Raw genomic sequence first — 15,278 nt, forward strand, 5'->3', positions numbered from 1 at the left:
CCTCCCCCCACCATTTTATGGGGCCCCTGCCCCCTCCTTCTTCAGTCCTGACGAAGGGTCTCGGCCCGAAATGTTGACTGCTCATTTCAATGGACACTACCCGACCTGCTGAGTTCCTCCAGCTTGTTTGTATGTGTTGATTTGACCACAGCATCGGCAGTGTACTTTGTGTTAACATTTCAGTGGAGACTCTTTTTCAGACTGCAAAGGAAGGGGGAGAGACGCCAGAGTAAAAAGGTGGGGGAGGAGAAGTAGGATAGCTAGAAGGTGATAGGTGGGTGGAAAGATAAAAGGGCTGGAGAGGAAGGAATCTGGTGAGAGGAGAGTAGACCATAGGAGAAAGGGAAGGAGGAGGTGATAGGCAAGTGGGAAGAGGCCAGAGACCAGAATGGCAAATAAAAAAAGAGGAAAGGGAGAGGGAAAAAATTACTGGAAGGAGAAATCGATATTCATCCCATCAGGTTAGAGGATACCCAGATGGAATACAAGGTGCTGTTCCTCCACCCCAAGGATGGTCTCATTTTGGCACAAGAGGAGACCATGGACCAACATGTCGGAATAAGGATCAGAAGTAGAATGTTTGGCGATTGGGAAATACCGCTTCTAGCGGATGGAGCGACCCTCAACAAAGCAGTCCCTCAATTTACGACAGGTCTCACTAGTGTTGTGGAGGCATCATCGGGAACACCGGACAAAATAGACGAGCCCGGCAGACTCGCAGGTGAAGTGTTGTTCACCTGGAGGAACCGTTTGCAGCCCTGAATGGAGGAGAGGGAGGAGGTGAATGGGCAGCTGTAGCACTTCGGCTGCTTGCAGGATAAATGCCGGGAGGGAGATTAGTGGCATGGGAAGACTGGACAAGGGAATCACAGATGGAGCAATCCCTGCGGAAGGTGGGGGGGGGGGGGTTGGTAAAGTTATGCTTAATGGTATAATCCCTTTGGAGATGGTGGAAGTTGTAGAGGATGATGTGTTGCTGTGGAGGCTCCTGGGTGGTAGGCAGTTAAAAATGTTCAGACATTTCTGCCTTGTTATTCAGAATGTCCCTCCAAATTCTTTCAGATTTAAGATGGGGTGTTATCATCATCAACCCCATCCGAGGTATACGCTGTGTGTTATCTGCATAACTAGAAATCTCTAACGATGTCTCCTAAGGGGAGCACGTACAAAGGGTAAGGGACCAAGAAAGATTTCCTGAGAAACACCATAAGATGTATTGTATCTCTTAGAAAACTGGTCTCTAAGACAGACAAAAAAAATTCTCCAAGCTGTATGAATGAAATCAATTAAGGGCACCACCAGAAAAGCCAACCCAGTTCTCAAAGCAATCGAGGGGAACGCTGGACTTAGATCTTGAAGAATTATTTATACGGTCTCCTTCAGTTTTCTGTGTTTTCTTTCTTGTTGCCAATCGGCGGCTGGGCAGTATGTTAGCTTTTGTGCGAGGGAGGGGTTGGGGATTTGGGGTCTGACGTTCTTGTTGACGTTTTTCTGTGTGGGCGAGCTGTTAGCTCTTTGTGTCAGAGAAAGGGTTGGGGGTTTGATGTTATTGTCACTGTATTTGTTATGTGGGATTGAGATTCCTGCTGCTGTTTTCCAGGCGGGAGATCTGTTGGGTTTTGTGCGAGGGAGAGGCTGGGGGTTTGGGATTCGCTAGTTTTGTTTCTTCTACTTTGTCGTGGGGGGGGTGGTGTTGTTTCAATGATTTCCATCATTTTCCTGCATTTCATGGGTATCTGGAGAAGACGAATCTCAGCTTTATTCCGCATACACTCTTTAACAAAATGAACGCTTGAACCAGAACCAAGACCCTGTCGGCATCAGTGCGGAACCAAAGGTCACTGACAACTGCGGCAAGGGCCACCTCTGGGATTGAAACTTTTCTAGCGTAATGTTCTCATTCAGAAAGTTGTTGAGTTGGTTGAAAATGACCTTCTGAAGAATCTTGCCCAGGAAAGGAAGATTTGATATGGGCCTGTATTTAGCTAGTATGTCACTATCAAGGTTTGGCTTTTTAAAGTAGGGGTTTGACGGCCACAGTTTTGAAGGCATCTGGAAATACTCTAGCTTCAAGGAATGTGTTTATAATTTTCCTAACAGAATTGAAAACACTATTAAAAGAGTCCTTAAAAAGTGTGGTAGGGACAGGGTTGAGAGAGCAGTTTACTCTTTTGTTACAATCTTATAGTTCTTAATCAGAAATAGAAGTTGATACCTCTTATCTGAAATATTTGGTGCCGCAAGTGTTTCAGACTTGTATTTTTTTTTCAGATTTTGGAATGTATAATGAGATACCTTGGGATCACCATCACTTCTGGCTGAATGTCTATGCTTCTGGTAAGTAGTCTTTATCTTACACTTGTTCATCAAACACATGGATAGAGCAGCAAACACTATAGCATACCACTAATGAAAATATAATGTGTGCAGGACAACAAAAGCAGCATACAGCCATCAGAATACCTCTAAAATGCCAATGAACATGACCAACAGCAACATCCTGCTGATGATTCACAAAATTACTTCTTTTACTACTACTACTGTTAAATATGATTCTACTAAGCTGTGAGAGTGTGGAATCTGTAATTTACACTTTGCTAGTGTCTTTTTGGACCGATAGAGCGATCCAGTGCTTTGCCATCTCTGAGTGAATTCGGTAAGATTTGGAGCAGAGTGTGCAACATGGAAGCCTGGCAGCCTGAAAAAGACCACCAGCCCATGATCGACTCCTCTCTTTCTCTCCGATTGAGGAATTGAGCCCATGATCGACTCCTCTCCTTCTCTCCGATTGAGGGATTGAGCCCATGATCGACTCCTCTCCTTCTCTCCGATTGAGGGATTGAGCCCATGATCGACTCCTCTCCTTCTCTCCGATTGAGGGATTGAGCCCATGATCGACTCCTCTCCTTCTCTCCGATTGAGGGATTGAGCCCATGATCGACTCCTCTCCTTCTCTCCGATTGAGGGATTGAGCCCATGATCGACTCCTCTCCTTCTCTCCGATTGAGGGATTGAGCCCATGATCGACTCCTCTCCTTCTCTCCGATTGAGGGATTGAGCCCATGATCGACTCCTCTCCTTCTCTCCGATTGAGGGATTGAGCCCATGATCGACTCCTCTCCTTCTCTCCGATTGAGGGATTGAGCCCATGATCGACTCCTCTCCTTCTCTCCGATTGAGGGATTGAGCCCATGATCGACTCCTCTCCTTCTCTCCGATTGAGGGATTGAGCCCATGATCGACTCCTCTCCTTCTCTCCGATTGAGGGATTGAGCCCATGATCGACTCCTCTCCTTCTCTCCGATTGAGGGATTGAGCCCATGATCGACTCCTCTCCTTCTCTCCGATTGAGGGATTGAGCCCATGATCGACTCCTCTCCTTCTCTCCGATTGAGGGATTGAGCCCATGATCGACTCCTCTCCTTCTCTCCGATTGAGGGATTGAGCCCATGATCGACTCCTCTCCTTCTCTCCGATTGAGGGATTGAGCCCATGATCAGCTCCGTTGCTTCTCTCCAACTGAGGCGTCGAGCAAGGTTGGTGTCGATGAGGATGAGGGCAGAGGACAGGCAGGTGTTCGGCGCCGCCTACCCGTGTTGGACTGGTCTTCCTCACCCTGTCGCTAACTGCTGCCGGTGGGAAGTCTTGGGATCGATGTTGCCAGGATTGATCGTTTTAGGGAGACTCTGAGATTCATGTTGCCAGTGTTCCTGGATTCTGGTTACTCGCTTTTTTGCTGTTCTCGAGCGGCTTGATTGGGGTGATTGATGCGGACTGGGGCAATTTGGCGAAGAAGGGCCCCGTGGCCTGCATTGGCTTGTGGTGTGGCAAAGAACTGAATGGAACTGAATACGACTGATGTGATGTTTGATATTGTTATGAAGGATGAACAGCTCTGATGGGCAGAAGGGTGCAGAGTTGCCCATGTTCCCCCCCCCCCCCCCCCAGGAGAATCACAAACCATTATTGTTGCTATGCTGCTCATGAGAGAGAGACATGGAAAAAGAAAACATGCTGGAACATCTGCTACAAATAAGAGAGGGGAGAAAGTCTTGTTGATTTACCATATTTTGACTTCTGAGAGGGTTATTTATCTTGTACCATTCTGTTCATTAACATTCCTCAGTGGACAGCCGGAGTGGGCTGGTTTGATGGACACAGCCATTCAAAATTGATTGATAGCCGAGACCCCGTGAGTAGGGATAAAAGTGAGATCTGGAGAGACACCCTTCAGACACACCAGGAGACACACTCGTGGACACTGATTGAGTGTTGGAACCCACGGGAAGGTGTGGGGCATCGGAGACCGGACCAGGAGACCGGTCAGTTAAACTCACAGTGTTATAGCAGGGCCAGTGGGGACTTGTGTGTGTGTCCACTCATGCCAGAGTGATGAGTCCACCACAGAAGAACGGTCTAGCTGATGGACAGAGGGGTCATAACTGAATAGCCACAACGATACGACAGATCAAGAACGCAAAGGAAGGTTTGCCTGACTGTAGCTGTTACTTCTCGCTCGCTCTCTCTCTCCCCAACGATTACAACATAACAACCAATATCTACCTCAGCATGTAGGAACTGAACTGAACTTTATACTTCTATATGACAATTCATTATCCCCTAGACATCGATAGAGCTTGTTTATTATTGCTTATTATTATTCACATACTTCTGGGTTTATTATTGCTAATGTGTGTTATCTATATATTTGCATTATTGGTATTGATTTGCTTATTTTACTAATAAACACTTTTGAATATAGTACCACCAGACTCCAACGGATTCTTCTTTCTCTGCTGGTTAGACACCCAGTTACGGGGTACGTAACAATATTCTATGTGCCGCTCTCTTGCTTTTTGTCACTTGTGCAATTTGTTGTTTTTTTTCCTCCGCATGTTGGGTGTTTGATGTTTTCTTTGAATGGGTTCCATGGTGTTTCTTTGTTCAGTGTCTGCCCGCGGGAGGACGAATCTGAGTTGTATTTTGTATACATACTTTGATAATAAATGTACTTGAATCCTTGAAACAGCTGTTAAACAACTACAATGGCAGGCTTTCACTCTCCACTTATGATGCCATGGTTTGGTTAAAAGGTTAGAGTATTTTTCTATTTTTTAAGGTTTATAAAAACAATCAGCTTTGCAAACTTCTTCTGGTGTTAGATTTTCATCAGTGACAATCCTGGCAACCTCAACAACTATTGCCTCTGCTGCTTTGTGTTCAGCAGACACTGTCACCACAAATCTTTAATAATGTAATGCCGTGCCTTTCCTTAAATTTCTGCAACAAGCCTGCTGCTTGTTCACTGTTACCTTCAATTTTCAATTTGTTGTGATAGATCTTTGCTTGTCTCATGATCAGCATACTGTTAAGTGGCATATGTTCACTCCAACGCTTACAAATCCACTCTTTCAGAACACGACTGAGATCTTCATTTTTTTTGTCTTATGCAGTCTTTTTTCTATTTTTCATTAATTTTTGTTAATTCCATTTGTGAGGTCACTTCTAACTGTCTGTGGTGCACAGAGAACTCCATGTCGCCTGGGAACCTTCGAGCACATTGTGCAATTTTCCATTTGTCAGTGCTGAAAAAAATCTTGATTACACAGGTTTTCGAACTTCGGATTTTCAGGTAGGGGGTATTCAACTTGCACTTGTAGATTTTGACATGGTAGCCATCTTTTTAAGAAGTCGGCTGAAGAGGTATGGAAGTAAATCTGTTGATTTTAAAAAATTGCAGATTCCTCACATATTGTGGAAGATGCTTGACTGAGGACATCATTAAGTTGGGGCAGGGTTCCACAGTCAGTTCATGAATGCCTGCTATTCTCTAAAAATCAGGGGAAAATGGACTATTCTTGCAGAGCATATAGCAATGTTATAGGAGCCTAGATTTTCCTTAAGAAAATATTACAGTGGACTTTTAGCCCAGTTTCCCTCCATTTCCACTCTGCTATTCTGCATGATCTCAAGTTTGCAGACAGAATTACTTAACCATGGTGAATTTTTACCAAGTGATTACCTTTAAACAATTAGAAAAGCCACAGCATTTAATATATTTGTCTAGTTATTGTTGAATCAACCATTTCATTTACTGAGCAGTTTCAGTCATATGGGTCGAATAAACAAGCCAGCTTAGAGAACTTAAGTGGTGCTGTAGGACATTGATAGTTTCTTGATTAGTAAGGGCATCAAAGTTTATGGAGAGAAGGCAGGAGAATGGAGTTGAGAAGGAAACAATAAAAAAATCAGCCATGATTGAATGGCAAAGCAGACTCAATGGAACAAATGGCCTAATTCCGCTTAAGACCAAAAGTTGTATCAGTAGTGTTACAATAGTGCTAGAAAGTCTGTGAACCCTTTAGACTTTTCTCTATTTCTGCACAAATATGACCTAAAATGTTATCACATGTTCACACAAGTCCTAAAACTAGATAAAGAGAACCTAATTAAATAAATAACATGAAAAATTATTCTTGCTCATTTATTTATTGAGAAAAATGATCCAATATTATATGTATTTGTGGAAAAATTGTGTGAACCTTTGCTTTCAGTAGATGGTGTGACCCCCTTGTACAGCAGTAACTTCAACCGAACATTTCCAGTAACTGCTGATCAGTCCGGCACTCAGCTCAGAGGAATCGTAGACCATTCCACCACATAAAATTGTTTCAGTTCATCAATATTTCTGGGATACTTTGCATAAACAACCCTCACGTCACAGCATCTCAATTGGATTAAGATCCGTACTCAACTTGTCCATTTCAAAACACGAATTGTCTTCTTTATAAACCATTCTGTTGCAGATTTACTCCCATGTTTTAGTTCATTGTCCTTTCTTGATACAATTTTCAATTCATTGTTCCCTCAATGACTGCAAACCACCCGGGAACTGAGGCAGCAAAACAGCTCAAAAACATGATGCTCCTTCCACCATGAGTCACAGTTAGGATGAGATTTTGGTGTTGGTGTGCAGTGTCCTTTTTCCTCCTAACATAACAATGTGCATTTCTGCCAAAAAGTTCAACTTTTATCTCATCTGCCCACAGAATATTGTCCCAGAAGCAGGGTGGAACATCCAGGTGGTCTTTGCAAACTTGAGACATCCAGCAAAGATTTTTTTGGAGCAAAAGTTTTCTCCGTGGTGTCCTCCCATGAACACCATTCTTGTTCAGTGTTTTTCTTATAGTAGACACATGAACAGAGACTTTAGCAAATTCTAGAGACTTCTGCAGGTCTTTTGCTGTTACACTTGGGTTCTTTTTCACCTCCTTAGCATTGCACATTGTGCTCTTGGTATAATCTTTACAGAATGTCCACTCCTAGGGAGAGCAGCAATGGTACTGAATTTCTTTTTTGAATACTTTTTTGAACCAAGACTGTGATTATTTAAATGGCGTACTGAGTAATGACAAGATGTAGTACAATTGTTTGTGTGCTATTAGTTTAGGCAAACTGTGTTTGTCCATTATTGTGACTTAGATGAAGACCCGACCACATTTTATGAGTCATTAATGCAAAACAAAAACAGGTAAATAGAAAGGGTTCACAAACTTTTTCTTGCAACTGTAGGCCATTTGGTTCAGAGTCCGCTTCACCATTCAATGGTTATTTATTATCCCCCACTACCCCATTCTCTTGCCTTCTCCCTGTAACCTTTGACACCCATACTAATCAAGAGCCAGTCAACTTCCTCCTTAAATATACTCAATGACTTGGCCTCCACAGCCGCCCGTGGCAATAAATTCCACAGATTCACCACCCTCTGTCTCATGAAATTCCTCACCTCTGTTCTAAAGAGCCAACCTTGTATTCTGATGCTGCGTTCTCAGATCCTAGACTCTTCCACTACCGTAAATAGCCTTTCCACATCCACTCTATCTAGGTCTTCCAACTAGATAGGTTTCAACTAGATCCTCCCTCATTCTTCTAAACTCCAGTTAATAAAGACACAGAGCCATAAAACTCTCTTCACACATTAACCCTTTTATTCCTGGGATAATTCTCGTGAACCTCTTCTAGACCCTGTCCAATGCAAATGGAGATGAAATATGTACCTGAAAGTCATCAGGAATCGGTCCATATGGAAAACTGATGTTGAGCACCTGGACATCATGCCTTGATCTCACGTCAGTCCATGGATTATACGCCACTGGAGGTAGTTTCAATGGGACTTTAGGATCAGGCGCAAGGTGGATCTCTTCACGTGGATACAATTTTAAAAACTCCTAAACAGAACAAAATCTAGAAATTAAATTCACAGTTCTAGTGACAGAAAAAAAACTGTCTGGCAAAATAAAATTTAATGATGCCTGAATGGTGCACATCCTCAAACCCCAGTCCTTTATTCACAGTTTTTAAAAGGTCGCATTAATGAACTTCAAGAATTGTAACACAACAAGAATAGCTTGCAAAGTTCCACTAAATTTCTTCTTCTTAAACCCGTCACCTCTACTTGGGGCATAGGCCTCCAACAGCAGCTGAACAGAGTCCTGGACCAGTCTTACAAATTGCCAGAGGTGTAGCGCATCTTCTTGGTGTGTTCTTACTCTCCTTTCTTTAAGGAAAATGGAGGAATCCCACTGATTATTTAATCATCTTTTTATCTTTGATTTTTATGTTTGCATTTTATGACATTGTAAAACACTTGGATCTACATCATCTGTATGAAAAATATATACAGTTGACCTTCACTTATCCGACTACCTGTAATCCGGTTCCTTCGATAATCCAGCACAGATTTAAAATTCTCCGCGCAACTGTAATTTCAAATTTTCTGGGCCACCGTACCAATCTGCTGCACACTGCTTTGGATGTGCTAGACCCGTTCATATTTTGGCGCACTCTTGTAAGCACAGACAGGTGATTCCTGCTTGTTTTCCTGCATTTATTAATATCATTTGTGTGAGGCGCAGCCACCAGGCTGTCTCACCCGCGAGCGGCGGGGGAGCTGCCGTGTGCTGGGTCGGTCTGCCTTCTCGCCCGCCTGCCAGCAGTCGCACACTGTCCTCCAGTGTCATCCAGCCGGTGCTCCGTTCTCTTCTGCCTACGACCTCAGGTCAGATGTGGCGACCCACTGAATTTAAGTATATTACAAAGCGAGGAAAATAAACTAATGAGGATTCCCTCAGTAACTGTGAAGAGGGAAGAGCCCAGCGCTGAATCCCCGGCCCCCTGGCAGTCGCGTGAAATGTGGCGTACAGGAGACCTCCTTTCTCCAACTTCTGCTTCTGCTCACCCAGATGTGCTGCCACCATCAACAGTTTTTGAAGAAACTGTTGTGCCTGTTTCAGCACCAGTTCCTGATGATTCACTCAGTTCTCAAGATGAAGATGTTGATGATCCTGACAACCCCACACTTGCAGACATGTGACTTTGCCTGAAGGTATATTAAACGTCTCACTTTAGAAGCAGAAGTGCTCAACTGTTCTGTGCAAGTTAATTCCTGTACATTTACCTGTACCCTTTATTTTATCTGTGCCTGTACAGTATATTACTTTATTAAAATTTCACTTGCTACTCACTTAATATTTATTTCATTATTATCTAACTTGTACTGATTTACATGATATATTTTAAAGGAATGATGAGGCTGTTAGCTATTGCTTAATGTGATCTTTCTGTAATTCTGCATTTTCACTAATACAGCACTCTTCAGGTCCCAAAGGTGCCGGATTAGTGAAGGTGGACCTGTAAACAAATTATTATGTGAAATAAACAAGATCTTAGAAAACATTTTCAAATATTAATACTAATCTTTTAAGATGATAATTGAAAAATAAAATTCATGGAGGTGCTAAACTACATACAGTGTTTACTGTTATCACTAAATATCCAGTGCTTGCTCACAAATGACAAAAGAATAAATATAAATGATGAAGCTATTGCCAACTGGCCCAACCATTTCTATCTGAGGCGTACACCAGATCTGTGAGGATTTTAAAATGTATCATTCAATGTAACAGGTTCTCACAACTAACTAGCTGGCAGCAAGTCCTATTGATACATTTCCTGTGAAAACACCTCACTGCTCTCACATTGTAAAAAAAATATTTGCTGCTTCATTTGGCAGTGAAGATAATGCCGATGCGGCTTTCTATCATGGGTTGGGCATAAAGATTTAAGGGGCAGCATTGCAGGCTGTGTGCCAACATTTTTGATCGTGCCATCTTAGGCACCCGTGCCATAGATCTGCCACCCCTGTTTTAGGCAATAATGTGCAAACACAACAGTACTTTTAACTTGATACCTGTGGATATTTGAGTGGAATGTGTGGTTTATGATAACCAACGGCTAAAAAGAATGGGCTTCCGGTGTCTTTTGTCTTTTTCAGTAAACGAATTGCTTCATCAGTGCTCTGGATGTCAGGCAGTGTGCGTTCTGGCATCTCCTTCACGTCCACTGGACAGACCAGGTTTGCGTATCTTTTACCATCTGGTCCTCTGCACTCCTAATTGGAGATAAACCACAGGTGAAAAAGGTTTGCAGCCCGAGACATTGAACATTTACTCCTTTTCACAGATGATGCCTGATCCGTGGAGATACAAAAGCCTGAAGACCAACAACAGCTTCTTCTCTGTCAACATCAGGTTCTTGAACTGACCTGCAAAGCCAAAACAATACTTCTTTTCCACCCTCTCAATCTTGTGCCAGTGTCATTATGTTTCTTTTGTTGTTTATTTTTGCACAAGTTTAGTTAATTTGATGTTAATTTATGCTTTGATGTACTGTATTGCTACTGCAGGAAGCTGATCTTCATGGCACTTGTAACGGACGTCTGCACATTCAGTGGCCACTTTATTAGGAACAGTTCCTCATTAATGCAAAATACAATCAGCCAATCATGAAGGTCTTCAGACTTTTCTCTGAAGTAAATCACCACAAGCAATGAAGAGTTAAACGAAGGCAAAGCAGATTCGCAAAATGTGCCCTGACGGTACATTTGGAGTTGGAGCCACACTGGTTGGAGTGAACGATTCGGAGAGGAAAAGGTGAGACAGGGGAGTTCCAATGCACGTCCAACTAACCCGGGTGCGAGGGTAGATCGCTCTAAGCACAAAGCTGATTTGGAGGGGGTCAAGAATGGCTCTTCGGCAGCGAAATCTTGACCTGAAACATATCACTGGGTGGCGTGCTCTAATCCTGAAGCAGCTCGCCATGGTGGAGCCCAGGTCTTAATGCGAAGCACGACTCTCTGTTTGAACAATTTAAACGCCAGTCGAGATAGACTGGAAAGGCAAAGTGTTGAGTGTTGGGTGAAATCTAGGCCCAGAGCCATTTGCTCTGGCAGAGCTCGGGTCCTAATGCGAGATACGATCCGCTGTTTAGGCAATTTAATCTCCAGCCCAGAGAGTGAAGGGAGCTCTCTCCGTGATGCTATGGCAATGAGACTGCCCCCAGCTGCTGTGCATGCAAACTCTGCAGCAATTTGTCCTGCTAATGTGATTAACTAAATACCAAAACTTTGGGCCTACTCCAGGCTGTTCCAGGAATTTGAATCTAAGGACTCTATTTGGTTTGAAATGCTGTAATTGCTTGAATTAGTTTTTTTTCCCTCTATCTCTATAAGTACTGGGGTTAGTCTGTTTTTTTAAAAAAAAAAATTGGTTCTTTAAGGTTCCTTGCATTGCAACTGCCTGTAAGCAAAAAAATTTCAAAGTTGTATAATTTATATATTCTTTGAAAATAAATGTAATTTGAATCTTTGAATGTGCAGCAAATTAATGCACAAAAGCATGCAGACATAGTCAAGAGGTTCAGTAGTTGCTCATTCCAAACATCAGAAGAAATGTGATCTAAGTGACTTTGACTATGGGATGATTGTTGGTGCCAGAAAGGGTGGTTCGCATCTCAGAAACTGCTGACCTCCTGGGATTTTCACACACGGCAGGCTTTAGAATTTACAGAGAATGCTGCAAAAAGCAAAAAAAACCTGCGAGTAGCAGTTCTGAGAGTGAAAACACTTTGTTAATGAGAGGTCAAAGGGGAATGGCTGACAGGAAGGCGACTGTAACTCAAACAACCACACGTTCCAACACTGATGTACAGAAGAACAGCTCCAAACGCACAACTTCGAAGTGGATGAGCTACAGCAGCAGAAGACTATGAACATACATTCAAAGTGGCCACTTTTAGATACCTCCTATCTCCTGCATCTAATAAAGAGGGCACTGAGCGTAGGTCTATGACAATAAACTTCAACTTGGACTTGCCTTGGCGTTTTTATATTTCTGTGTTGAAGGATGAAATGGAGGGAATGACCAGCTGTACGGGTAGTCATCGGTATGATTGGATACAATTCCTAAAAGATGAAGAACACCAGTTAAGCCTCAGTGCCACAGATCACAATCTGGGGTTTATCTCAGACTCAAGTGTTATCAAAAAGGTGTAAATATCGATCAAAGGTTCAAATGTTCTTCACAATCAGAATCAGGTCCACTATTGTTGACACGTCATGAAATTTGCCACTTGCAGCAGCCGCACAGTGCAATACCTAAAAATTACTATAAATTAATCTATAAAATAAATAAATAGTGTGAAAAGAGAGCAATAGAGTGAGGTAGCATTCATGGACCATTCAAAAATCTGACAGCAGAGGGGAAAAACCTGTTCCTGAAATGTTGAGTGTGTGCCTTCAGGCTCCTGAATTATGACAGGTAACCACCCAATGATTAGGTTATAGGGCACTACAACACAGACACAGGCTGTCTGTGCTGCAAATGGAGCACAGCCTTCCATACACTTCCCTTCCATGTAGCCATCCAAATTTCTCTTGAACATTGAAATCAAACGCACATCCACCACTTCCACTGGCAGCTTGTTCCACACTCTCACCACCCTGAGTGAATTAGTTGTCTTATTCTGACACATGTAACAAGAATGTTGACCAAAGAATGTGCAAAGGTTTACGGGGTGTAAAATACACAGCAAATTAACAGATAGGACAGTTATCTTCACACAAACTACCACCAGCTTAACTCTGCACTTAACTCAATGCTTCGACCTTCCGGGAGAAGATACAGGAGCTTGAAATCCTCCATGTCTATGAAATAACGGCTTGTTCCCCACTGCCATCACAGACTCCTCAAGCAACCCCTTTGTCACATTCCCTTTCAGTGGTGCTGCCATGTTGTTGCACTCTATTCGACCTCTCAGTTATTCTGTTACCACTTCAGCATTTCTTTTTGCACCATTTTACTGCTTTGCATTTGCCACCGCATTTATTCAACGCACACAATGAACAGAGATTTCAGATTTATCGCATGTACATAGAAAACAAACAAACCCATGCCGTTGTTAGAGACCACGCACGGGAAATTATCCTGTATGACCTGCCCACTGATCCAATCCAGTAATAATTTTCAAAAAGTCAAAAAAATGTATTGGATCCTTTACTAGTAACCAGCAAAACAAACAATCTTGAAGTGATGAAACTAACAAAACTAAAACCAGCGATATGAAATGTACTTAATCGAAGTTAAATGGTCAGTAAAAGATATCACACCCAGCAGACCCCAGCTCGAAACTCCCCTAGACAAAGCATGAATATGTAACTAAATCCTCTGCTTCTACCGCGCCCCCCCCCAACCCAAATGACTAGCTACCATAATCTATACACAACAGAGAACACAATGCAGATTGAAAACAGATGCACAGCTCCTACACATGCAGTGAAATGCACCGTTTGTATTAACAACCAACACAATCTAAAGACGTGCTGGGGGCAGCCTGCGGTGTTGAGCAGCAGTTCTGTGGGCAAAAATACCTTGCTAATGAGAGAGGTCAGAGGAGAATGACCAGACTAGTTAAAGCAGCCAGGAAGGCGACAGTAACTTAAATAACCACACATTACAACAGTGGTGTGCAGAAGAGCATAACACATTGAACCTTGAAGTTAGTGGGCCACAGCAGAAGACCACATTGAGTTCCACTACTATGGCCACTTTATTATGCACACTCCTGTACCTAATAAAGCAGCCACTGAATGTAACTGCGATCCTGCAGACAACAGCACGCAAAGAAGGCACAGCAACACCTTCATGTTCTTAGAAGTTGGCTAAGGTTTGGCATGGCATCTAAAACTTTGACAAACTTCTACAGATGTGTGGTGGTGAAGGTATTAACTGGTTGCATTATGGCCTGGTATGGAAACACCAATGTCCTTGTATGGAAAAGCCTATAAAAAGTAGTGGATACAGCCCAGTTTATCATGAGAAAATCACTCCCCATCACTGAACACATCTGCAAGAAGCACTGTTGCAGGAAAGCAGCATCCATCATCAAGGACTCCCAGCACCTAGGTCACGCTCTCTTCTCATTGTTGCCATTAGAAAGGAGGTACAGGACCCTCAGGACTCTCACCACCAGGTTCAGGAACAATTATTACCCCTCAACCACCAGGCTCTTGAACCAAAGGGGATAACCTCACTCAACCCCATCAAGGACTCTTCATCTCATGTTCTCTATATTTATTTCTTATTTATTATTATTTGTTCTTTTTCTGTTTGTATTTGCAGAGTTTGTTGTCTTTTGCATATTAGTCATTTGTCGGTCTGGTTGTGTGCGGTCTTTTATTGATTATTGAGTTTTGTTTGTATTTACTGTGATGGCCATACCATCTCAGTTTCCTCTTCTTTACTGTGGGACAGTAGATCTTCATAGTGTCTCATGTGTTACTGGGTGATGGTTCTTCATACTTCGTTGTTTGAGACCTGATCTGTATAGGAGATGCTGGGGAGCCTTCTGAAGCATTTCTTCTGTCTCAATCTTCTTTTGCAGTTCTGCTGTCAAAGTCTGTGACTCGCATACGTACAAGAAGATGAGGGCACAAGTGCATGAAGGAGTTTCAACTTGTATCCGAAAGCAATGTTATTGTCTCTCAGGACTGGTTTCAGCCTTCTTGATTAATGATGCACTAAGATACCTGAAACATTTGACAGTGACAGTCTCTAGTTCTTGTCCACTGACTCTGATTTTTATCGTGATTGGCTCCTCACTGTTTCTCATCGGTTTGGTTTTCTCTGTGCTGATCCCCATGCCATATCTGGTAGATGTATCATCCAAAAAGTTCACGAGGTTGGCTAATTCACCCTCACTTCCTGCCAGTCTATCGGTGGCATCGGCGAACCTGTGATTGGTTATGATCTCTCCTCCGATGCTGACTGTGTTGATATGGCCTTACAGGGCATCTCTTACTATTTGGTCCAGGAAAATGTTGAACAGCGTGAGTGAAAAGAGGCAGCCTTGCTGGGACTCCAACTGATGTGTGGAACGATTCT

The 15,278-nt window shown here is 42.9% G+C and overlaps 1 protein-coding gene across 1 annotated transcript in view; it reads right to left on the reverse strand.

Moving 5' to 3' along the window:
* ids (iduronate 2-sulfatase) overlaps positions 1-15,278 on the reverse strand; it is a 41,384-nt gene that overhangs the window by 13,808 nt on the left and 12,298 nt on the right. The window contains exons 4-6 of the mRNA XM_059976701.1: positions 12,213-12,301; positions 10,250-10,450; positions 8,058-8,228 (exon numbers count right to left, since the gene is read on the reverse strand). Of these exons, the coding sequence (XP_059832684.1) occupies positions 8,058-8,228; positions 10,250-10,450; positions 12,213-12,301 (461 nt within the window). The remainder of the gene's footprint in view (positions 1-8,057; positions 8,229-10,249; positions 10,451-12,212; positions 12,302-15,278) is intronic.

This window comes from Hypanus sabinus, chromosome 8, assembly GCF_030144855.1.
Source record: "Hypanus sabinus isolate sHypSab1 chromosome 8, sHypSab1.hap1, whole genome shotgun sequence".
Classification (NCBI taxonomy): Eukaryota; Metazoa; Chordata; class Chondrichthyes; order Myliobatiformes; family Dasyatidae; genus Hypanus; species Hypanus sabinus.